This window comes from Sinohyriopsis cumingii, chromosome 13 (assembly GCF_028554795.1).
Source record: "Sinohyriopsis cumingii isolate HCF-2022 chromosome 13, ASM2855479v2, whole genome shotgun sequence".
Classification (NCBI taxonomy): domain Eukaryota; kingdom Metazoa; phylum Mollusca; class Bivalvia; order Unionida; family Unionidae; genus Sinohyriopsis; species Sinohyriopsis cumingii.
The window spans coordinates 11,437,655-11,462,485 of record NC_142973.1 but is presented as its reverse complement, the minus strand read 5'-3'; the positions used below and the strand labels follow the sequence as shown (position 1 = coordinate 11,462,485).

At 33.9% G+C, this 24,831-nt stretch overlaps 1 protein-coding gene across 4 annotated transcripts in view; it reads left to right on the top strand.

Annotated features, from left to right (window-relative positions):
* LOC149784943 (fatty acyl-CoA reductase 1-like) overlaps positions 1-20,394 on the top strand; it is a 55,907-nt gene extending 35,513 nt beyond the window's left edge. For all 4 annotated transcript variants that reach the window (XM_089978590.1, XM_089978589.1, XM_089978591.1 and 1 more), the window contains exons 9-14: positions 2,275-2,342; positions 5,888-5,969; positions 6,974-7,063; positions 12,011-12,140; positions 14,142-14,269; positions 17,896-20,394. In XM_089978590.1, coding sequence (XP_089834716.1) covers positions 2,275-2,342; positions 5,888-5,969; positions 6,974-7,063; positions 12,011-12,140; positions 14,142-14,269; positions 17,896-18,055 — 658 coding nt within the window. In that variant the 3' untranslated portion in view covers positions 18,056-20,394. The remainder of the gene's footprint in view (positions 1-2,274; positions 2,343-5,887; positions 5,970-6,973; positions 7,064-12,010; positions 12,141-14,141; positions 14,270-17,895) is intronic.
* Positions 20,395-24,831: the final 4,437 nt, after the last annotated feature.

The following is a 24,831-nucleotide window of genomic DNA, read 5'->3' as shown; positions in this document are numbered from 1 at the left end:
ATCAGCCCTATCATCATTGCTTTTAGCATCCTCTTCTTCGGACAATTCAGTCTCAGAAACTTCTATGTCCAAATCTAAATCACGCAAAATATCCAACTGCCGAACATATCATTCCTCTGCTTGCTCAATATTTTCAAGATCAAACCCGAGAAACTCCTCATGTTTGCTCTTCATCGAAAATCACTCTTACATCCACCATCATTTACGATTTTTCATGAACAGTACACATGTAGTGAAACTGCTCACAATTAGTAACCCTTGGTTTCTGAACAATTCAAATTTGCACAAACAAAAGTAAAATCATTTCTGATTGGTTTAATATTGGTCTGATTTTTGGGGAAAAAACGTTTGTAACAAATCAGAGATCTTGTATCTAACACATATTCATCATGACTGGAGACAGGATCGGTCACTGAATGCAGTAAACAAACCATGACTACATTCAGTATTAGCCATTCAATGCAGAAACCGGATCATGCATGCAGAGGGGATCAGGGCAGAATGAGTTAAGGATGGAAATATCAGAAATTATTTTCCTTGTCCAAAATGCACCATGATTAAAGTTTTTCCTTCATATTGAAGATATGTTTTGGGCTAATGACATAATTTGATTTGCCCAGCAAAATATTTTACTTGCCATGGATTTGTGTTGCTGAGACCATGAGCAATATGTTAATATTAGTGTAAGTAAAAATGTATTTGATTCTACCGAAAATGCAAACATGCACTTTATAATTAACCACAGACATATAATATGAAGACCAACAAATATGTTTGTTGTCTAATGTGCATCAGCATGAATTGACATAGCTATCACTTTAAGGTGGTGACAGCATCGTCAAGGTTAAGATTCAGTGTTTAAATTTTGTGTTAAGGTCTTTGCAACTTGGTTGTAGGGAGATACGTTATCACTCAGGTCAAAGGTGAGGCACTATGTTCCTTGAGACCCGTATTTGATGAATGTTTCAATTTCCATGCACTGTGGTCTAATTAGGTATGTTGTAACTTAGATACACTGTGGTCTGATTAGGTATGTTGTAATTGACATGTACTGTGGTCTGATTAGGTATGTTGTAATTGACATGTACTGTGGTCTGATTAGGTATGTTGTAATTGACATGTACTGTGGTCTGATTAGGTATGTTGTAATTGACATGTACTGTGGTCTGATTAGGTATGTTGTAATTGACATGTACTGTGGTCTGATTAAGTATGTTGTAATTGACATGTACTGTGGTCTGATTAGGTATGTTGTAACTTAGATACACTGTGGTCTGATTAGGTATGTTGTAATTGACATGTACTGTGGTCTGATTAGGTATGTTGTAATTGACATGTACTGTGGTCTGATTAGGTATGTTGTAATTGACATGCACTGTGGTCTGATTAGGTATGTTGTAATTGACATGTACTGTGGTCTGATTAGGTATGTTGTAATTGACATGTACTGTGGTCTGATTAGGTATGTTGTAATTGACATGTACTGTGGTCTGATTAGGTATGTTGTAATTGACATGCACTGTGGTCTGATTAGGTATGTTGTAATTTACATGCACTGTGGTCTGATAAGGTATGCACTGTGGTTTGATTAGGTATGTTGTAATTGACATGCACTGTGGTCTGATTAGCAATGTTGTAATTGATATGCACTGTAGTTTGAATAGGTCTGTTATAATTGATATGCACTGTGGTTTGATTAGGTATGTTGTAATTGACATGCATTATGGTCTGAGTTGTAATTGACCTGCACTGTGGTCTGATTAGCAATGTTATAATTGATATACACTGGTTTGATTAGCTATGTTGTAAATGACATGCACTGAGGTCTGATTTGGTATGTTGTAATTGACATGCACTACGGTCTCATTAGGTATGTTCATCTTTTCATGCAAAATAGACCATTCTGGTGGCCTAAGTGGTTAGAGCATCCACCTTGCATGTGGGAGATCACAGGTTTGTACCCCAGTCAATTCATACCAAAGACTTTTAAAATTGGTACTTAACATTTGCCTCGCATATCACAGAGCTTTAAGAGGTTAGTTTTAGGACTGGTTGACTATTTTCAGGGTAATGTGACTGGGTGGCGCATGATGCTACATGTCTGCAGCATGATGCCCCATGCTTGACATAATCATAAACTACCACACTGCAGACATTGTAGCAAAATGACTAACATATTTAAAGCTAAATCACACAAACATTCATGCAAAATATATGTCTAGGCTGTTTTAATTGGGACTTCCATTGATTTATTTTTGTAATATTTATTCCCAGACCAAGTGATATAAAGATCTACAATTGTACAACAGGTCAACTCAATCCTTTCACCTGGGGACAAATGGGTGAGTAATTAAGGCAGATTCCAATTGTATTACTTGGAAGAAGAAAAAAAATCTGATTTTATGTATGACTGGATGCCTTTTTTTATAGTGATACAGAAATAGAAAATCCTACAATATACAGCTATATTTCATTGGATATTTTGGACTGTCAATACTTCCATTGCCTTATCATGGACTCGTATATCATTTTTAGGAAATTTTAAAAGACTTAATTTGTTGTCCCAACATAAGCAGAAAATGATAGTCACACAGCTATCACCTTTGAAACATAGGGTAAGGTTTAAGTTTTTTCATGTGGGTGTTGCCTGAACATGGAATTCCTATCCATTTTGTTCTTTAATTTTTCAAACCTGTATGAAGTAAAATTCTTACTTCCATTTTATCAGATCTAGTTGACTAAGTCTCATCAATTTGGTATTGAGTTGACATATTGTTAAAGCTTAATACATACTGGTACCATAAATTTGGTACTGGACTGATGTTGTTAAAGCTTAATACATACTGGTACCATAGATTTGGTATTGAGCTGACATGTTGTTAAAGCTTAATACAAACTGGTACCATAGATTTGGTATTGAGCTGACATGTTGTTAAAGCTTAATACATACTGGTACCATAGATTTGGTACTGAACTGATGTTGTTAAAGCTTAATACATACTGTTACCATAGATTTGGTATTGAGCTGACATGTTGTTAAAGCTTAATACATACTGGTACCATAGATTTGGTATTGAGCTGACATGTTGTTAAAGCTTAATACATACTGGTACCATAGATTTGGTACTGAACTGATGTTGTTAAAGCTTAATACATACTGTTACCATAGATTTGGTATTGAGCTGACATGTTGTTAAAGCTTAATACATACTGCTGCCATAGATTTGGTATTGATCTGACATGTTGTTAAAGCTTAATACATACTGCTGCCATAGATTTGGTATTGATCTGACATATTGCTAAAGCTTATATATACTGGTACCATAGATTTGGTATTGAGCTGACATGTTGTTAAAGCTTAATACATATCGCTACCATAGATTTGGTATTGAGCTGACATATTGTTAAAGCTTAATATATACTGGTACCATAGATGTGGTATTGAGTTGACATATTGTTAAAGTTTATTATATACTGGTACCATAGATTTGGTATTGAGCTGACATATTGTTAAAGCTTAATATATACTGTTACCATAGATTTGGTATTGAGTTGACATATTGTTAAAGCTTAATACATACTGGTACCATAGATTTGGTATTGAGCTGACATATTGTTAAAAATTAATATATACTGTTACCATAGATTTGGTATTGAGTTGACATATTGTTAAAGCTTAATACATACTGGTACCATAGATTTGGTATTGAGCTGACATGTTAAAGCTTAATACATACTGGAACTGTAGATTTGGTATTGAGCTGACATATTGTTAAAACTTAATATGTATTGGTTCCATAGATTTGGTATTGATCTAACATGTTGTTAAAGCTTAATACATATTGGTACCATAGATTTGGTATTAAGCTGATGTTATTAAAGCCTAATACATATTGGTACCATATGTTTGGTATTGAGCTGACATTGTTAAAGCTTAGTACATATTGGTACCATATGTTTGGTATTGATCTGACATGTTGTTATAGCTTAATATATATTGGCACCATTGATTTGGTTTTGAGCTAACAATTGACAATTTGGCACAATAGATTTGGTTTTGAACTGAGATTCTGTTAAAGCCTAATTGCAAGGCATCAGGCATTTAGGAACTTGATGGCAGTGATGATTCTATCAACTTTTAAATGATGTCAATCATTTATGTTCTTGATGGCAGTGATGATTTCTGTCAGCTTTTAAATGGTGTCAGTCATTTGTGTTTTTGATGGCAGTGATGATTTCTGTCTGCTTTTAAATTGCATCAAAACTGCATTTGTGTCCTTGACGACATTGTTGTTTTATGGCTGCTTTTGTAAGGCATCTAGCTTTGTACATAAATGATCATTAATTCAGAATCTATGTCAAGAGTAAATTTATACCCAAACTTGTTTATCAGAATCTTTCAGTTGGGTGAAAAAAGAAATAGCCTTATGCTTAGAGGGATTTCTTCCTTCAAAAGCATATGGCTTGCTTTCTTCTCTCTTTTGTGTTTTAATAATAAGGTTCTTCCTATATTAAACTCTTCTTGCCTTTTGAGGTTGTAGGTCAAGATTTATAAATGGATGTAACTGAAATTTGAATCCTGAAAGGAACCAGTTAGTAAAAATGGTTATCTCCCATGATAGTTAGCTTCTTTGTAGCACTCGAACATACAAATCTTTTCATTAGAAAATGCTCATCGCTTAAACATGTTTCTCAAAATATTTCATTCTTTTAATAAAAAAATCTGAGTGAAAAAATAAAGACAAGAAAAGACATCTGTCACTAAGATTTCATGTATTTAGTGGGATATCAGTTTGTTTATGATCATCAGAATATAATTATTAGTGTCTTACAAGTTATCTTCATCACTTTGATCTTGTTCAGTATTGTACCATTTATACTTGCTTATCAGTCAAGTCCAACTGCAAACAACATAAACCCTGATTTGCTGTCACATACTATGCTGGCAGATCAGGATCTATGTTGTTTGTTCTACTGATTACTCCTAACAATCTGTGTAGACTCAGATCTGCTGGCACATTATTGATTGCAGATCTGGGTCTGTGCAGTTTGTTTTGTGAGTGTGTAGGCACAAACACAAGATATTCTTCACACTTTATCATATTAGACAAAGCTGTTACCTATATGACGGCCCATCACCAGCCGAACATAACAGTATGAGAGCATAAAATAACAAGCATACTGTAACTAATTGGACCAATACTACACAATTTTCAGATGGACTGTACTTATAAGCAAGTACATACGGTTTTGAATGAACCCTCTAAGCCATATGTATTCTCTGTACTTTGATTATGCTCTAGCTTGGAGCATTCACTGCATCATCTCCATTAGCCAAAGATTCCTGTGAAGAGTGGGCATATGGGTTTAATTACTGTATATACTCACTTATAAAGTCAAGCCCAAGTGTAAACTGTATAGACTCAGATCTGCCATCACATAATGTGCTGGCAGATCTGTGTCTGTGCAGTTTGTGAGAAGTAATCAGTAGAACAATATAGACCCTGATTTACTACTGCATTATATGATGGTAAATCAGGGTCTCTGTTGTTCGCAGTTCAACTCAATTTGTGAGTATAGATGGTGTATCTGTTTTCTGTAACCATCAGTCTGTCACAGAATTTTGTGTTTGACATTACTTTTGCAGTGGTCTGCTTTACTTGCATTTGCAAATGGGTGACTCGCTGGTCTCACTTTTCTGATATTGATGGCAGAGTCGCTTTTAAATTTAGATGATGAGTAGGTACATCATAGCTTTTGGAAACTTGGCAGATATGATGATCCTGACATGCAGATGTGCATATTCTTTCATCAGTAGAATTTGATATGTTGTTTTGATCTATATGCTTATGACCTTTTGTTGATTTGAATTTCTGTTTATTGCAAGAGAGACTGTGCTATGAATTCATGATGAAAAATCCACTGAATAGTGTTGCAAGAATTCCAAATCCCAGATTAACAAAAAGTCTGTAAGTATTCCAGTTTATTATGTTTTCACATTTTGAGTGGCTACAACTTTAGCATCTACATTAAAGTTTTCAGACAATTGTATAGAGATGACAACTTTAACATCTGCGTTAAAGTTTTCAGACAATTGTATAGACATGACAACTTTAGCATCTATGTTAAAGTTTTCAGACAATTGTATAGACATGACAACTTTAGCATCTATGTTAAAGTTTTCAGACAAATGTATATAAAACATGACTAATCTGGACATGTTTTCTTTCATACAACACATTTATAAACATTTATAAAACACTTTTCAAGTTTTAAAAATAGCCAATTGAAATTTTAGAAACAAGAAGTAAATGATGTAGCAGTCAAATTTTTATCAGCGCTGGATGGTTGTGAGAAAAAAAATTCATTATTAAATATTTTACGAATTCCTGGTGTAATTGCACACCTCAACAAAAAAATAATCCATGGGCCACATGTTTCAGACCTCTTATGTAGACATTTCATTTTACAATTTCAATTATTACTTGTTTGGAGTATAATTTTATGATTGAGGCTGATTTTAATTTACACTGTTTGCAGTTCTGCATGATGAGCTCCTCACTTCTATCAAAAAAGTAATTATTTTGCATACATAGGTTTTAAAGGTAATTATTTTTGCATACATAGGGTTTTAAAGGTAATTATTTTTGCATACATAGGGTTTTAAAGGTAATTATTTTTGCATACATAGGTTTTAAAGGTAATTAATTTTGCATACATAGGTTTTAAAGGTAATTATTTTTGCATACATAGGTTTTTAAAGGTAATTAGTTTTGCATACATAGGTTTTAAAGGTAATTATTTTTGCATGCATAGGTTTTTAATGGAAATTATTTCTGCATACATAGGTTTTAAAGGTAATTAATTTTGCATACATAGGTTTTAAAGGTAATTATTTTGCATACATAGGTTTTTAAAGGTAATTGTTTTTGCATACATAGGTTTTTAAAGGTAATTATTTTTGCATACATAGGTTGCTGCATGAATTGAAGGTATTTTACGATCACATGTTGCCTGCATATGTCATGGACTTCTGTTTGTGGATAATGGGCAGGAAAACAATGTATGTACCAAGCTTTTTTTCTTTGTTTGTTTGGTGCTTAAAGGCACATCAGCACTTGAAATGATATGTATCATTGAGGCAGTGGGCTATATAGTGCTGACCAAAGCTATTCTGGACAAAATTTCATACTGCATCCTTTGTTTTATGGCTCCATCTTGCCTCAGTGCTCCTACGTTAAAGTTATGTTTTATTATTCTGAAGCAAATTCAAAATGTCTGACTAACCTGACTTGTGGATTTACAAATTTAATATTAATTTATTAGTTTATTAATTATACATTTTCCTGTGTTGTTCCAGCTAATTACATGATAAAATTTAAAATGCAGACAGAGCTTGATGTGCAAGAGTGTTTGTGAATTTATTCATTGTTGTGAGTAGTGATTTGCTTAGTATTGTTCTTTATATTATTGTCATTTATTCAGATTAGCCTGTCTAATGTGAATCGCTTAAAATTTTGGGTAAACTATCAAATTTCATGGTTTTGTAATATTTATACATTTACAGGTACTTAATTTAGTTGATTCGTCTTTTAAAAAAATACAAGTAAATTTGCATTGGTTACATTAATGCATAGCTTTTGAGTTCGTTACATTTTGCATAATTAAATCATAATCAGCCAATTTCCAATGTTTCTGATCTTTCTTAAACGTATTGTGAATTACCATATATACTTGCTCATAAGACAAGACCAACTACAAACTGCACAAACCCAGATCTGCCATTGCATAATACACCAGCATATATGGGTGTGTATTTTTGTAAGGAATAATCAGTACCACAAACAGCATAGATCCTGATCTTCAGGTGCATTTTGCAACAGCAGATTTGGATCTTTGGTTGTATAAAGTTTGACTCGACTAATAAGCAGGTGTATAAAGTACATGTATATTTCTCATCACCATAAATACCATTGGCATTAAAACAAAGAAAGAAATGAGTAATACCTTATCATCTCACACCAGAGTATTCTGATTATCAGCTTGGTTGATATTTTATTCTGATTTTACATTTGTGACCCAGTAAAATTGGCATCTCGAAAATAATAATGAATTTAAAGTGTAGGAGACTGACAAGGATACCCCAGATTCATTTACCACTGCATCTTCCATGAAGTCCAGATAACCAGTGTTTGATAGTAGTTGGGAAATGGGAGACTTTCTAAAGTCACTATGTAACTTTAAAATCACTAAAAAATAATAATTAAATTACCACTTGGCTGCATACAAATGATTATAATTTACTAATAGAATATAAGCTGAACAAGTTTCTATGGATTGTAAAAATAAAAAAATATGAGAACCATCTACTTTCTGTGCTTGTTGAGCCCTGATTTATTTTCAAGTTACAAATTTAGTACTTCCTTTCTCGGCAGAAAAGACATGCAGATATGTAAGTAGGTAAATGGATAGCTAGATGTAAGTAGGTAAATCAATAGCTAGATGTAAGTAGGTACATGGATAGCTAGATGCATTTAGCAGTTATTATAATTTTGCCAAAGTAGACTATCAGCTTCTGGAAGTGCAATAAATGAATTGTAAAATGTATCAAAAGTAACAAAAAGATATCAGCTGATTTACCTTTGAAGTCCAGGAAATGAAAATGACAAAGTGGAACTAGAGGTAAACATCCAAAAGTATGGCTGTCATTTTGACCCTCTTTATAATCTTTTCAATGTTCAACCTGAGTGGATATCAATATGAGATTTTAACTACAATACTGTTCATGATGTTTTTTTGCTCCTAAATGAAAATGGTGTTGGTCTGAAGTCAAAAATGGCTGCCATCTTAATAATCTTATCACTATGATTCCTGAATCACTAGATGACTGCCTCAACATTGGCTGTAGCTTCAAGGCTTCTTATGATATGTCGATGGTCTTGAACAAAAATTGTGTTGATCTGTCATTCAACATCTTGAAATTTATCACCGGTTGTCCTGACTTATTAATTTTGTTAGTTGGTTACACATGAAAATAGTGCCAGTGTGATACCTAACATGAAAATAGTGCCAGTGTTATACCCAACATGAAAATAGTGCCAGTGTGATACCCAGCATGAAAATAGTGCCAGTGTGATACCCAACATAAAAATAGTGCCAGTGTGATACCCAACTTGAAAATAGTGCCAGTGTGATACCCAACATGAAAATAGTACCAGTTTGATACCCAGCATGAAAATAGTGCCAGTGTGATACCCAGCATGAAAATAGTGCCAGTGTGATACCCAGCATGAAAATAGTACCAGTTTGATACCCAACATGAAAATAGTGCCATTGTAATACCCAACATAAAAATAGTGCCAGTGTGATGCCCAACATAAAAATAGTGCCAGTGTGATACCCAGCATGAAAATAGTGCCAGTGTGATACCCAGCATGAAAATAGTGCCAATGTGATACCCAACATGAAAATAGTGCCACTGTAATACCCAACATAAAAATAGTGCCAGTGTGATACCCAACATAAAAATAGTGCCAGTATGATACCCAACATAAAAAGAGTGCCAGTGTGATACCCAACATGAAAATAGTGCCAGTGTGATACCCAGCATGAAAATAGTGCCAGTGTGATATCCAACATGAAAATAGTGCCATTGTAATACCCATCATAAAAATAGTGCCAGTGTGATACCCAACATGAAAATAGTGCCAGTGTGATACCCAACATGAAAATAGTCCCAGTTTGATACTCAACATGAAAATAGTGCCAGTGTGATACCCAACATAAAAATAGTACCAGTGTGAAACCCAACATGAAAATAGTGCCAGTGTGATACCCAACATAAAAATAGTGCCAGTGTGATACCCAACAAAAATAGTGCCAGTGTGATACCCAGCATGAAAATAGTGCCAGTGTGATACCCAGCATGAAAATAGTGCCTTTGTAATACCCAACATGAAAATAGAGCCAGTGTGATACCCAACATAAAAATAGTGCCAGTGTGATATCCAACATAAAAATAAAAATAGTACCAGTGTGAAACCCAACATGAAAATAGTGCCAGTGTGATACCCAACATGAAAATAGTGCCAGTGTGATACCCAGCATGAAAATAGTGCCAGTGTGATACCCAGCATGAAAATAGTACCAGTTTGATACCCAGCATGAAAATAGTGCCACTGTAATACCCAACATGAAAATAGTGCCAGTGTGATACCCAACATGAGAATCATGTTATTGGCATGCCTCCTGAATGGATAGTCGGTTGTATCCATGTGCTTTGTATTAGCTTTGCTGGTTGAAGACCTGAACAATTTATGCAGGGATGTATTTTTTTTCATTTGTTTTGAGTAATTGAAATAAATTTTGCAGTATTTTTCATTATAAAATCTTGCAATTTTCCTAACTGTTTAAAAACAAAAGCAGCCCCTTTGAAAGTAGCTTAGTTTACTCTTACATCATGACCAGCTGAAAATCATATCACTAACTCTTTCAAAGTAGATAATCCTATTGACATGTGGTCCCAGATGAAAATAGTGCAGATCTAATGTCCAGCATGTTTGCACTGGTGGCCTCTTGAAAATCTTTTATTGTTACTTCTAATAAAAATGATACTCCTTCTGACTGGATAGTCATATTGATATGGGTTTTTACAAAAATGACCTCCCAGTGATCATTAAAAAATGTCTTATGATGGCTGCTCCTTCTGAACAGATAGTCATATTGACATGGTGTTGCCACTAAAACACTTTTCAAGTTTTAAAACTAGACTTTCTCAACCTTGGGGTCAGAGCAAAGGCTACGCTTGCAGTTTGTTGTTCTTAACAATGCAGTGGCTTATATAAATGAATTTTCACCAGATTTTGTAATCTGTTTTTCAAAAAAAGGAAAGAAGTTGATAGCAAGGTGATATTGATTCAAGGTCAAAGGTTACAACTCAGGATTGTATCTGTAATGGTGTGTGATTATTATAATACAGACAAATATGAATGGATTTTTATCAATGCCTAGCTGGCATGGTAACACACACAAATATGAATGGATTTTTATCAGTGCCTAGCTGGCATGGTAACACACACAAATATGAATGGATTTTTATCAGTGCCTAGCTGGCATGGTAACACACACAAATATGAATGGATTTTTATCAGTGCCTAGCTGGCATGGTAACACACACAAATATAAATTGGATTTTTATCAATGCCTGGCTGGCATGGTAACACACACAAATATGAATGGATTTTTATCAATGCCTGGCTGGCATGGTAACACACACAAATATGAATGGATTTTTATCAATGCCTAGCTGGCATGGTAACACACACAAATATGAATGGATTTTTATCAGTGCCTAGCTGGCATGGTAACACACACAAATGTGAATTGATTTTGATCAAAGCCACAGTTTGTGCATATATCTGCAGAATACCTGAATGATTGTAGTTCAGTACCTTGGATTTCAGAAATGTATTACCTGGTATTTATTTAAATCAAACTTAGCATGTCCTTATATCTTGACAGTATGAGATACAAGTTCAGTGATCTTTCAGTGGGATCAGGTTCAAGCTAAAAGGCCATCACAAATATTTTATTTACTACACTTAATGTGTGAAATTGTTAACTCAGACATTAAAAAGAACGTCTTTGTTACTAAATTTGATGCATTCCAGTTTCTCAAGAATATCGGAATTGGTTCAGTACTTAGAAGTAAATGAAGAAATAGGCTGGAAGAAACAGACTTTTGGGGAATTCCTGAAAATTTGTTTTCAGCAAGTAATGTGTCAGTTCCTTTAAGGGACTTTTATTCAGATTTGTTTGTGTCCCTACTATTCCAAAAGTGCCTCTATCGTAGCACCTGAAAATGCTGAGACAGAAAGTGTAAGGATGCAAAAAGTTGATAAACAATTTAAGGAAATATATACTGAAAAGGGACATTTTGTAAGTTAACAGTATTTTGTCACCAAGATGGAGTCATGATTTCAGGTTTATTGCTGTATACTTGATGTCATAGGTACGTAAGGATCCAGGACAAGATTCAGAAGGCAGTGCGCAGTCTGGATTACTTCACTTCTCATCAGTGGCAGTTCACCAATAACAGCATGCTAATGCTTCAAAGCCAACTCTCAGAAGAAGACAAAAAGGTCACTTTTATATGTCCTTTATTTGAGGCATGATGCTATATTAATTGAAGGCAAAGAAAGTTTTGTTCTTTTGTGACTGTTAAAGACATCTCAACTTTACTATGCATGTGATATCAAACCATTTCCAAATTTTTTCATAAAATTGTACTATTGTCATTTTGAATGTCTTAAACACTTGCTTGATTATCTTAGTCTCTTTCATTGCAAAAACAACTTTAACATTCATGCCAGGAAGAATCTTAAGCCAGTAAAGCAACATTAGGGTTATTCAGACATAGGAAATGAAAGAAAACAGGTTCTTGTCAAATCAGGGTCCACTCTGACTCATTCAAACAGGTAATTGACTTGGTTTTATCTACTTGGGCCATTTACTTTAATTGTAAACAAAATCCTTCTAGCTTGCCATCTTTTTACTTAAATTAAATATTGTTAGTCACATGTTGAAATTTATTCTAATGATCTACATGATCCTCTGATAATGTATTTTGAATATTTAAAGGCTGGATGGTTTTGTTTAATGGAAATTGGAGGCATCTAGTCAGTTGTAGCCTGGATAAGGTATGGTGGCATCACATGCATTACATGTTGGATAGGTGCCTGCCTTATTTCTTGCTACCATGCCTTGATTTCTTACCACCTTGCTGTAACAACATTAAAGATAACATGAGCTAGATTATTATTTTTCTTATTTATGAAGTTTTGTGACTATTTGTTTCCAGAATGGTTTTGGGGAAATTTTTTCCATTAAAACTGTTGTAAATGGAAACATTCTTTGATAGAATGAACTTTAAGTAGAAAGGACTCCATTAATGTAAATCATCTCATAGTGTCACCAAGTCTTGGATTTTATTTCTTTGAAAAACCCAGAAACAAAGCTTAATCTTTCTGTCATCATATCTATTGAATTATCCCATTGCTTGGAGATAGCAAAGGTGATCCATCACGATGGGTAATCACTAGAACTAAATAGTCCAAATTAACACTTGGTTTGTATCTTTTATGGTTAGGAGATTCAAATCTTGTTGTTATTACATGCAAAGGTACATCTCAAAATATACCTTATGCCAAAATTTGCCTCAGACTGTGTACTTTTGGACAACCTATTGAGCAGGCAACTAAAGTTAAAAGATGAAAGTTAAACCAATGTTTACACACAGCAATTTTATTTACAGTATAGCTAGAGTTATACAATTTTCAGGAATATTTTAGTTTTTGTGTTTCTACTTACATGCCAAATTTTAATGGTAAATTATTATTTTAGAATCTGGAGAATTTATGGTAAATCAGTACAATATAGATTCTGAAGTTTTTATGGTAAATCAGGACCATATAGAATCTGTAATTTTTATGGTAAATTGGTACCTAATGGAATCTGGAATTTTTATGGTAAATTGGTACCAAATGGAATCAGGAGTTTTTGCTCAAAAATTCTTTGAGATCACAAACCCCCGTTTGACTAAACATCTCAAAATTGTCTATTCTGATTTTTGGACATTGTTAACAGTAGTTTTCATGAAACATTCAGGAGGCATCACGATTAAAATGCAGTTATAAAACTTTAATTTCCATAGCATATTCTGCCTTATATTTAAGATTATTTTTTTTTAGGATTCTTCAAATTTAGCAATTCTTCAACTCATTTTTAATGAATAAAAAGGTTTCCATGTGTTATTTAAAAAAATAAAAAGTGATTTTACATCTCATTTATAATCTCCGTCTCTAAAAAAATATTGATGTTGTTTGAAGTGGCATATGCAAGGGAATTAAAAATCTCAGTCTGAGGTGAAATTGTGAGAATTGTAGTGAAACAGGTGCTAGGGCTTTAGTCATTGTGAGTACTGCAGTAGTGCTGTTAAAATTTGTTGTAGTCTGTATAAATGTAACAAATATCTGTCAGACAATTTAGTCAGGAATTTATGTATGCCACCTAATTCAGGACATCATAGTTTGAAGAGACCACTTATTCTGTGCCCTGTGTTCAGAATTGTTTTGTTTTTACAGGAATTCTTCTTTGATGTGAAGTCGATTGACTGGAGGATGTACATGGAGTGGTATTGTTTGGGGACCAAGCAGTATGTCCTAAAAGAGGAACTGTCACAGCTTCCAAATGCCAGAAAATCATTAGCAAGGTAGGTTCTGAAAAACATTTTTACATACATTGTTGATATTCTTCAGTTACTGTAAATTTACTATTCATTGAGCGGGGGGGGGGGGGAGGGACCAATTTAGAGTTTGACCTAGCTACAAACCATCAATTTAAAGATAAAAATAAATGTGGTCACATTAGATTTAAGAATACTGTAGTATTCAATGATAATGCTTTTTGGTATGTGGTCAGTATCTGCCATTTTTAATTTTTTTTATAAGAGAAATGAATGTTATGATCATAATAGTACTAATACCACACATGGGCTTGGACAGTTTTACACACTGGCCTAACACTTAACAAGCCCTTAATATTAATCTACTTTATTCAAGCCAATTTGCTTTCAGTGCAATATATTCCCCACAGGCTTGCGGGTAAGGAGTTTGCTCTCTGTATTGTCCTGTTTGTCTGAATAGATGACTAAAGCAGCTATTGTGACTCAGTTGTTTGACTGAAAGGTACAGGTTAGAATAACTCCATCAGATCAGTCCAAACTGGCTACCGTGATTTCATATTGGGCAAAGCATGTCACCCAGATTGCCTTGGCTAACCCCTATTGCTTTATCATGGTGAATGTATGCTTCACAGATAACCCCTACTGCTTTATCATGGTGAATGTATGCTTCACAGATAACCCCTAATGCTTTATCCTGTTGACTGCATGCTTCACAGACTAACCCCTAATATTTTATCCTGGTGACTTGATGCTTCAAAGACTAACCTTTAATGTTTTATCATGGTGAATGTATGCATCAGAAACCAACCAGTAATGATCTATTATCCTGGAGACTGTTTGCTTTACAGTATGGCCCAATATAATTTATGATGGCCATGATACACTTTGCAGACTAATCCCTTATGCTTTATCCTGGTGAATGTGATTCACTGACCAATGCCTAATGCTTTATCCTGGTGACTCAGTGCTTCACAGACTAATGCCTAATGCTTTATCCTGGTGACTATGCTTCACAGACTAATCCTAATGCTTTATCCTGGTGACTATGCTTCACAGACTAACCCGAATGCTTTATCCTGGTGATTATGCTTCACAGACCAAAACCTAATGCTTTATCCTGGTGAATGTGATTCACAGACCAATGCCTAATGCTTTATCCTGGTGACTCGGTGCTTCACAGACTAACCCTAATGCTTTATCCTGGTGACTATGCTTCACAGACTAACCCTAATGCTTTATCCTGGTGAATGTGATTCACAGACTAATGCTTAATGCTTTATCCTGGTGACTTTGCTTCACAGACTAACCCTAATGCTTTATCCTGGTGACTTTGCTTCACAGACTAACCCTAATGCTTTATCCTGGTGAATAAGCTTCACAGACTAATGCCTAATGCTTTATCCTGGTGACTATGCTTCACAGACTAATGCCTAATGCTTTATCCTGGTGACTATGCTTCACAGACCAATGCCTAATGCTTTATCCTGGTGACTATGCTTCACAGACTAATGCCTAATGCTTTATCCTGGTGACTATGCTTCACAGACCAATGCCTAATGCTTTATCCTAGTGACTATGCTTCACAGACCAATGCCTAATGCTTTATCCTAGTGACTATGCTTCACAGACCAATGCCTAATGCTTTATCTTGGTGAATGTGCTTCACAGACTAACCCCATATACTTTAGTGATGCAGTAATTGAACGCAACAAATGTTACTTTTACCTGTAATTTGTCTGTCAAATGTTGCACTAAAAATATGCCTCAGAACTGTACTTTCCTTATATTTTTCTGTGTTGCAGTAAACAGAACTGTACTTTCCTTATATTTTTCTGTGTTACAGTAAACAGAACTGTACTTTCCTTATATTTTGCTGTGTTGCAGTGAATAGAAAACTTACCTGACTTAATTTTTCTCAGTTGTTTCAAAGTGTACATCTTGTAATCTTAGCTCCAAATGTATGTCCTGTGCTGTAATGAAAAGGTTGTTGTTGTTGTTCTAGGGTTTAATGTCATTTTTCAGCACAAGATAGGCTATACATGGCGGCCAGTATAAATGGTGGAGGAAGAACCCTGAAAAACCCAGGGAAGAACCACCAACCCACGAGAAGCTACTGGCAGGCTTTCCCACATACCCACGCTAGCCGAGCATTGGACTCAAACCCATAATGAAAAGGTGGAAACTGTAACCTAGCTGCATTTTCATCTATACATACACAAATGCATACATACATTTACATAGCAGCAAGTACAGACAATATATTCACATGCTTTCCTATCTCTCCACCACATGAACACTTGCCCATACAGTCTGAACCCACATACACAATATGCATGTAATTAGAAATTAGTGCCAGATAGATGCATAGTATATTTAATTACTCCCAGAGACATTCATGAGTAAAGAAAACAGCTGTTTTCATTCTCATTTAACTACATCTCAGAAGCCATTGGATATATCCAGTTTAGAACAAGGAAACAGAGTGGACATTTCTTATCATAGTGGGAATATTATTCCAGAGTAGAATTCACAAGTATTGGAAATTTCTTTTGAATAATTTGTTATTGGGTTTGGAATTTTATACTGTCTTGCAGTCATGGATCTCAGGTGTGAAGCATTACCAGATAGCCTATACTGGAATAGTGACTGTAAATAGACACTGTTATTTACAATCTTGTACATTAACTAAGCTTTTCTCAAATATGGATTTTTTTTAATAGATAATAATTTTAACTTACCAGTGAAGTTGTCCCCATTTTCTGTTTGAATTGATATTAGCCCAAATGCTCTTTCCAGAAGATTTGCCAGCTTTGCTATCTTGTTATAATTTGAATTACCCCATACTGTATTACAGTAATCTAAATAATTTGAATTACCCCATACTTTATTACAGTAATCTAAATAGAATGTAACTGCTATAAAATAGTTTTCTGTGCCTTTCTGAGGGTAATTTTCTTATCCCACTGAGAAGTCGTAAACTTAAACTAAAATTTTTACTGATATATTTTATGTGTTCATTCCATGATAGATTATTATCTACAAATGCACTAAGTACTCTGTCATGACAGACAACTAAGAGGTATATAGTCAACAAAAGCATTAAGTACTTTATCATGACAGACAATTAAGTGGTACATATTGATAATGATGCATGTCACGGCATTGTGTCATCTAACACGATATATTCATTTGCATCGTGAATGAAGGCGAGTAAATAATTATAAGAGCAAATATTTTGGAATATTGGCAGTTTTTTCCATAATGTTGAGACACCTGTTAACTGATATTAATTAAAAATTAGAGTATAAAATAAACAGATTATTTGATGTGTATTGTATCATATCTGGTCTTGAATTGGTGTAGCCAGTTTGCTGGCATACTGACCACATGTCAAAACATCTTGTCCACTGTATATATAGACAGAACACATACAAAACAACATTTCCAATGGAGGTATCAGAGAGAACGCATACAGTAACCTGTAAATATGGTATCAGGTATGAAAGAACTTGTATACTTTGTTTATAGCATGTATCTGAACATGTCAGGTGGATGAAGGTAATGGGTTTGGAAACGTGGCAGACTATTGTTAAGAAAGGTGCCCTTGGACACCATTTTGCCCAAGTTTTCTAGCTGTGCTTGCCTTATTTCAGATTGAAGAAAATTAACTTCTTGATGAATGCCATCATTGTGATAATCGTATGGCGACTGTTGATCCATCGCTCTGTCATCGCAAGGACCTTGTGGAATTCTATCTTGGGCACAGCCCTTCAAGTAGTCAAGAGGATACCAAGCATTGCAAAATCAAGTTGACAAAGCCAGGTTTATTAAAGCAGGGATCGAGTGTTGTAACAGTGTCTGTTGTAATCAAAATCTCCCTCCATGATTGTCATTATACCACAAAATTGACCAGCAAAAGTCTCACAGGACATAATGTCAGCAAACTAAAATATTGATAAGGCATATGACCTTAGCCCCCTCCCCCCCGACAGAACTTTTTTTGATGCAATAAATAATAGAAGAAAAGACTAATTTCAATCTATTCTTACATTTCCAATGTACTTGTGGGGTTAGTCTCACAAAGCACCTCAAATTGAAGAATTACAAGTTATTCAATTGGCACATTTGTTTTTATTATATACCATCTGTACTTACTTATAAGAGGAGTCCAACTGCAAACTGCACAGAACCAGATTTGCCATCACATCATGCACTGGCAGATCTGGGTTTGTGCAGTTTGAAAAGGAGTAATCAGTAGACCAAATAACATAGACCAGGATATGCAGGCACACTATGCTATGGTAGATCAGGATCTTTGTTATTTGCAGTTTGACTCAACCTATAAGTAAGTATAAATTGTAATCTTTTTGATAGTATAATTACTGATGATGTGCACATCAGTTGTCACACAGTAATTTTATTTTCTATATCTTTTGTAGTTTTGATATGATGTCGCATGGAGCTTTTCTTACCATATGTACTTATGTGTGAAGTCCAACTGCAAACAACAGAAACCCTGATCTGCTGTTGCATATTGAATTGGTAGATCAGGGTCTTTGCTGTTTGTTCTACTTATTACTCCTAACAAGCTCCACAGACCCAGATCTGCAGTAGTATTATGCGATGGCACATCTGATTTTGTACAGTTTGCAGTTGGACTTATAAACCCATATACAGTAGTCATTTGTACATTACTGTCTGTGATCAAAACATTGGACATTGTCATGTCATCCCTCTACCAGTATTGTAGCAAACAGGGTACATTACAATAGATAGGTCCATATTAATCCGGTGATCATGCATTTTTTTTCTTTTCTTAGGACATATGATAGATTTTTTACATATTTTTTTACAATGCTTTTAATAATGTTTTGAAAACAGATTTTCACAATTAGGGCTGTTCCATTTAAAAATACATGGTACCAGGGACGGCAGTTTTTTAAAAATATATGCCAGGGTACATTGATTTCAAAAACTTCATATTAAAATAATAAGAAAATTCTAAATTGCATCTATGGGTGAGTACCCCACATTAAAAGTGCCTTCCCTGGCTACAAGGTATGTTTTACTGAAACAGCCCTTACAATTTTTATGACTTAACTGTAGTTATAAGCAGTATAATGCCCTTACAAGTTTATAAGCAGTATAATGCCCTTACAAGTTTATAAGCCGTATAATGCCCTTACAAGCTTATAAGCAGTATAATGCCCTTACAAGCTTATAAGCAGTATAATGCCCTTACAAGTTTATAAGCAGTATAATGCCCTTACAAGCTTATAAGCAGTATAATGCCCTTACAAGTTTATAAGCAGTATAATGCCCTTACAAGCTTATAAGCCGTATAATGCCCTTACAAGCTTATAAGCAGTATAATGCCCTTACAAGTTTATAAGCAGTATAATGCCCTTACAAGTTTATAAGCAGTATAATGCCCTTACAAGCTTATAAGCAGTATAATGCCCTTACAAGCTTATAAGCAGTATAATGCCCTTACAAGCTTATAAGCAGTATAATGCCCTTACAAGCTTATAAGCAGTATAATGCCCTTACAAGTTTATAAGCAGTATAATGCCCTTACAAGTTTATAAGCCGTATAATGCCCTTACAAGCTTATAAGCAGTATAATGCCCTTACAAGCTTATAAGCAGTATAATGCCCTTACAAGTTTATAAGCAGTATAATGCCCTTACAAGCTTATAAGCAGTATAATGCCCTTACAAGTTTATAAGCAGTATAATGCCCTTACAAGCTTATAAGCAGTATAATGCCCTTACAAGCTTATAAGCAGTATAATGCCCTTACAAGTTTATAAGCAGTATAATGCCCTTACAAGCTTATAAGCAGTATAATGCCCTTACAAGCTTATAAGCAGTATAATGCCCTTACAAGTTTATAAGCCGTATAATGCCCTTACAAGCCTGGTTTTAGAGCATTACTTCATTAAATACTGCAGTAGTTATTACAAGAATTTTTGTACGCCTCTAATCTTGTGGCGGTATTCCACGTCTTGTCATGTAAACATCTATGCACCATTTCACATACCAACCAATCATTATGATTTTTGCATAATTATTATGATTTTATATTGAAATTTGCTCAGCTGTACACTTTCATAATCAGTGATCAAAATAAAATGAAATAAAGTAAAAAAAGCTGTGTTCTTGTTTTACAACCCATAAAATTCTCAACCATTATTTGTGAGAAGATTATAAAAAGTAAGGTTCCTGTGTAATGTTTTGCATATTTGAAAGAGAACACATTATACATGTACTTTACCAACATTCTTGCATTGTGATCCATTTATAGCAACTACTCATGACAAATTTCTGTGGAAAAAGACAAGTTTCTTTAATTGGAAAATCTCAGATTCATTTGTGTAGAGAAACTGGTCAGAGAACCAGGCTATACCATAAATTGTGGTCCAAGCTGTCAAATGAAGTGGGCTTTATTGATGTGACACAAGAATGTTAAATAACTGAAATTCATTTCATGAGGGGTTTTCTTATATTTTAAATCATATTGGGTCAGAAAAATAAACAAAATAAAAACTTTGAAAATATATTTTGCATTTGAATTCTGGTACTAATCCATGTGGATTTGGCTCATTTGTAATAACTTAAAACCAACTGCAGATCCACAAAAGTGAAGAAATTAACATTTTTCATACAGTTTATTGTAATTATATGTAGATAACACTTTTTTCAGCTTTCTCATTTTACCCACTTGGATTGCACTATAAAGGTTTGCACGTACGACTTTGAATTCGCATACTCTGTAACTAAACATCAAACAAATATTGTAGTCATTTGTTCTCAAGCCTGCCTTTTCAGAGGCTAGACATATTGAATACTTTGGCCTCCATGTGTGTATCCGGACATCTATCCACACCCAAATTATGGTCTACATTAAAGTTTGTTCGAGACACCACAATTTTTGAGACACACTAGTAATTTTTGTAATGCACCTTGAGGGTTTTTTAAAAATCATTTTCCTTAATTGAAACTATAATGATGTACGCTGCTTATAAAAGACTCAAGAGTTGCTTTTATGATTATCAACCATAGTTTTACATGTAACATTTTAAAAGTATGTCAGAAAATGACAATTTCTTTTTTTATCTTGTGTATTATTTTCAAGTTAACATTCCTTGATATATATATATATATATATATATATATATATATATATATATATATATATATATATATATATATATATACACAGACACATACATGATTAAAGAGAAATTTGTTTTTCAATTGTTTCCTTGTAAAGCACTACATTCACTGAAAATAAAAGATGAACTGTTATGCACAAACTTAAATTCCTAATGTCATTTAATTAAATGTGGAATATAATTTGAATCCATCAGATGCTAGCTGTGCCACAACTCTTCATTAACAGATGGTCAGTCCCTCATTAGTTGCATTGATGATAATATATTTTAAACATAAAACACTTGATAAAAAGTATACATTGAATACATTAGCCTCATTTTCAAATACATTAATGTACAATCTATGGCCTGTGAACTGATTTTATCCGCTTTATATCATATGGTGCAACTTTGAAAGTCACTTATCAGGCCCATGCACTCGAGTCAGTTTCACATGTCTGATCTAATAGATATTGTTAATGATTTTAAGTAAATAATAATCTCCCTTTAGTATGTTACAAATTTGATAGCATTTTACCTTTGCATATGCCAGACAATTAGAATTTTGAAAATCAAGAGAATTAATATTCTGCTTCGCTATTCAGGTATAATCATTTCTCCTATTCCCACAGGTTTCCTAATCTTGTGGTACTGACTATCTGTTCTGAATAATTATCCGTACTATCTGCTCATTTTGTTATTAGGATTGTAACTAATAATAAAGTTTTTCATCTGTGTTTCCTTTCTGAAAATTAGCACACACACAAAAAATGAATCAATAAAAACTCTAACAATGATCTATATTCTTGTACCTCCATCCAGATTCAAGTCCTCTACATCTCACCAAAAGCTAAATCACATCGCATTCGACTAAATGAGGCCATCAAGATGAATTTGTTGCTTTTGACGATTCAAGCCTTGTTGATATATTGCTTCGTGCCATAAATATGGTAGATAAAGGGTTGTATTCAACCCTTATCATCCTGGAATGTTGCAATCGTTAGTGACCGTTTCTACTGATGTAATTAATGACTGATGTGCTAGATATATCATGAAATTATTACAATAATTAATGAATAAACTTCAAAAAAGTTATAAAGAGTAATTAGCAGGCAATTCAGTTTTATACTTAACAAAGAGCGAAATGAAAGAGTGAAAGAAGTTGGAAGAGTGATCTTCAGAGAAAATAAAATTGTATTTCGAAAGTAAAGAATCTTTGCTTTTAATAAAATCCATAAAATGAAGGCAATTAGCCATATAAAAATAGGCTGAAATTCTACGAAGAAAAATACTTTTGATGAACAGAAATCAAACATCACCTATAGAAGAGCAGGTGCCATTTCACAAACATGGTAGCAATGTGTACAAACACCATGGTCGGGAAGAATTGAAAGTCATTGATCCAAAGGAATGTATCAATTGCCTGTTGCTGATTATTATCAAGATGGGGAAATGTGAAGTCCAACCACTGGACTTACTGTACTGCTAAAATAAATTAGTTCTGAGGAGTGTTTTCATGTGCTTGCAGTATCTTCTTACATATAAACTTGAATATAAAATGTTACTCGTTCATAATGATTTTAAATATATGAATACTTTTTTAAAGTTTATTTTAAATTTTCTGCTATGGCTGACAATTCAGCATTTTATTAGTGACATCGTGACTACCTCATTTGCCACATGAACATCTTTTTTTTGTCAGTTCCTTTCAACATTATTTATTTGAGATATTGGTATCTTTACAATATTTGCTGATTACAGGGTTGGAGATAAATGAAAAATAAGGTAACATTCATTAGCACATCTTAATTTACAATTCAGTTTTTGTTCAGTTCTGCAAGAATATGGCAACCGTGGTAGATGATGCTAGTTTTTTTATATTTATCACTGAAAGCTGGGTTTTTTTCTTTCTACATTCACCCTACTGAATATCATCTAACTCTTCCAGATAGCAGCATAAAATTTTAATTGAAATAATAACGAGATATAGCAAAAACACTCTCACCTCATAGTCATGCCACATTCTACATTATTGTTCATTACAATCCAAGCATCATTTTTGGTTTTTTATTTAGTCTGAATAAAAAAAGCAGCCACTTGACATCTAGTCATAATCTGGTGTATTACAGAGTGTTTAAATAAAATGATTTATTGAATCTTTCTGCATGAAGACTTCTGTTGTCTCTTTTCATGTTAAGAATTTGGCTTCAATCTTGTGCAAGCGAGATGGTCATACATGGCTCTTCTGACAGCTTGGACTTCACCGATATTGACAAACTGCTGTTTTGATGCAGCTCCTTTATTATATCTGAGTGGTCTAAGTGCTCGCCATTACTGATCACTGCCATCTCACCTCTGTCCATGTGGGTTCAAGTCATAAGCTCAGCCAATGTGAGCATATGAGAAAGTTTGCCAGTTGTTTCCCTTGGGTTAGTGGTTCTTAAAGTGTTTTCCGAGATTCTTCCTCCACAAAATCTACTCACTGCCATATATAGCCTACCTTGAACTGAAAAATGGCATTCAAGTTTAGTGAAAACCGATCAATCTTACGGGGAAAAAATCAACTGCCTTCCTGAGATGGACTTGTCAGGGTTGTTGGGTTTAAAACTTAACAACAATGATCACCGAAAGAGTACAAAAATGAGAAAATCATAAATGCCCTTATGAATCTAAAGTTAAGCAAACTTGCACTTGTGCATCTGGCTGGATATTAGAATCTACTCAGTTTTAAATATTTAACCTTATGAATAAGAACATGGAATATTTTGGGACACAAAATGTATTTTATGGAAAGCATAATTTCCAGTACTACCAGTAACTTAGTTACTTTAAAGATCTTTTTATTTTAAGTTTACTATCTAGAAAATTCTTTTCAGGAGTGAAGGTTGAATTGTTCATATATTGTTTCCATTGTCTGCATATATTAATGATGCTTCCTTTTTAAGTTTCTGAAGTTGCAAGTTTGGCAGTTTCAGATTTCTAATGAAAAAAAATTATATTCTCAGCATTTATTCTTTTTTAAAATAACAAAATTAATAACATAAAATTATATTGCTTCTTTCTTGTTCAAAAGTCTCAAACCAATATGTATATGTGAAAAGCTTCCAGAAAACAAATTCTACTCATCTTAAGATGAAACTAATGTTATCAAATATTTTTCATTAGAATTTGTATACTTGCACAAAAAGTAAAATAACTTGTCAATATTAAACAGTACAATTTCTGCTGAAGTGAGATACTAAACAAGCAAACAGAAAACTACTTTGTTATTTAGCATTGCAAGATTCTAATGTGCCAGAAACATGCAAAAAGTTTTCTGCAAATATTGGGTATTCTTTAATAAGCATAGACCACTTGTATGATTTTTCACCAAGTTGAGTCTTCACTGCTTAAGTAACAGGGAAAAGGCCTAGATATTTTACGTGAAGGAATA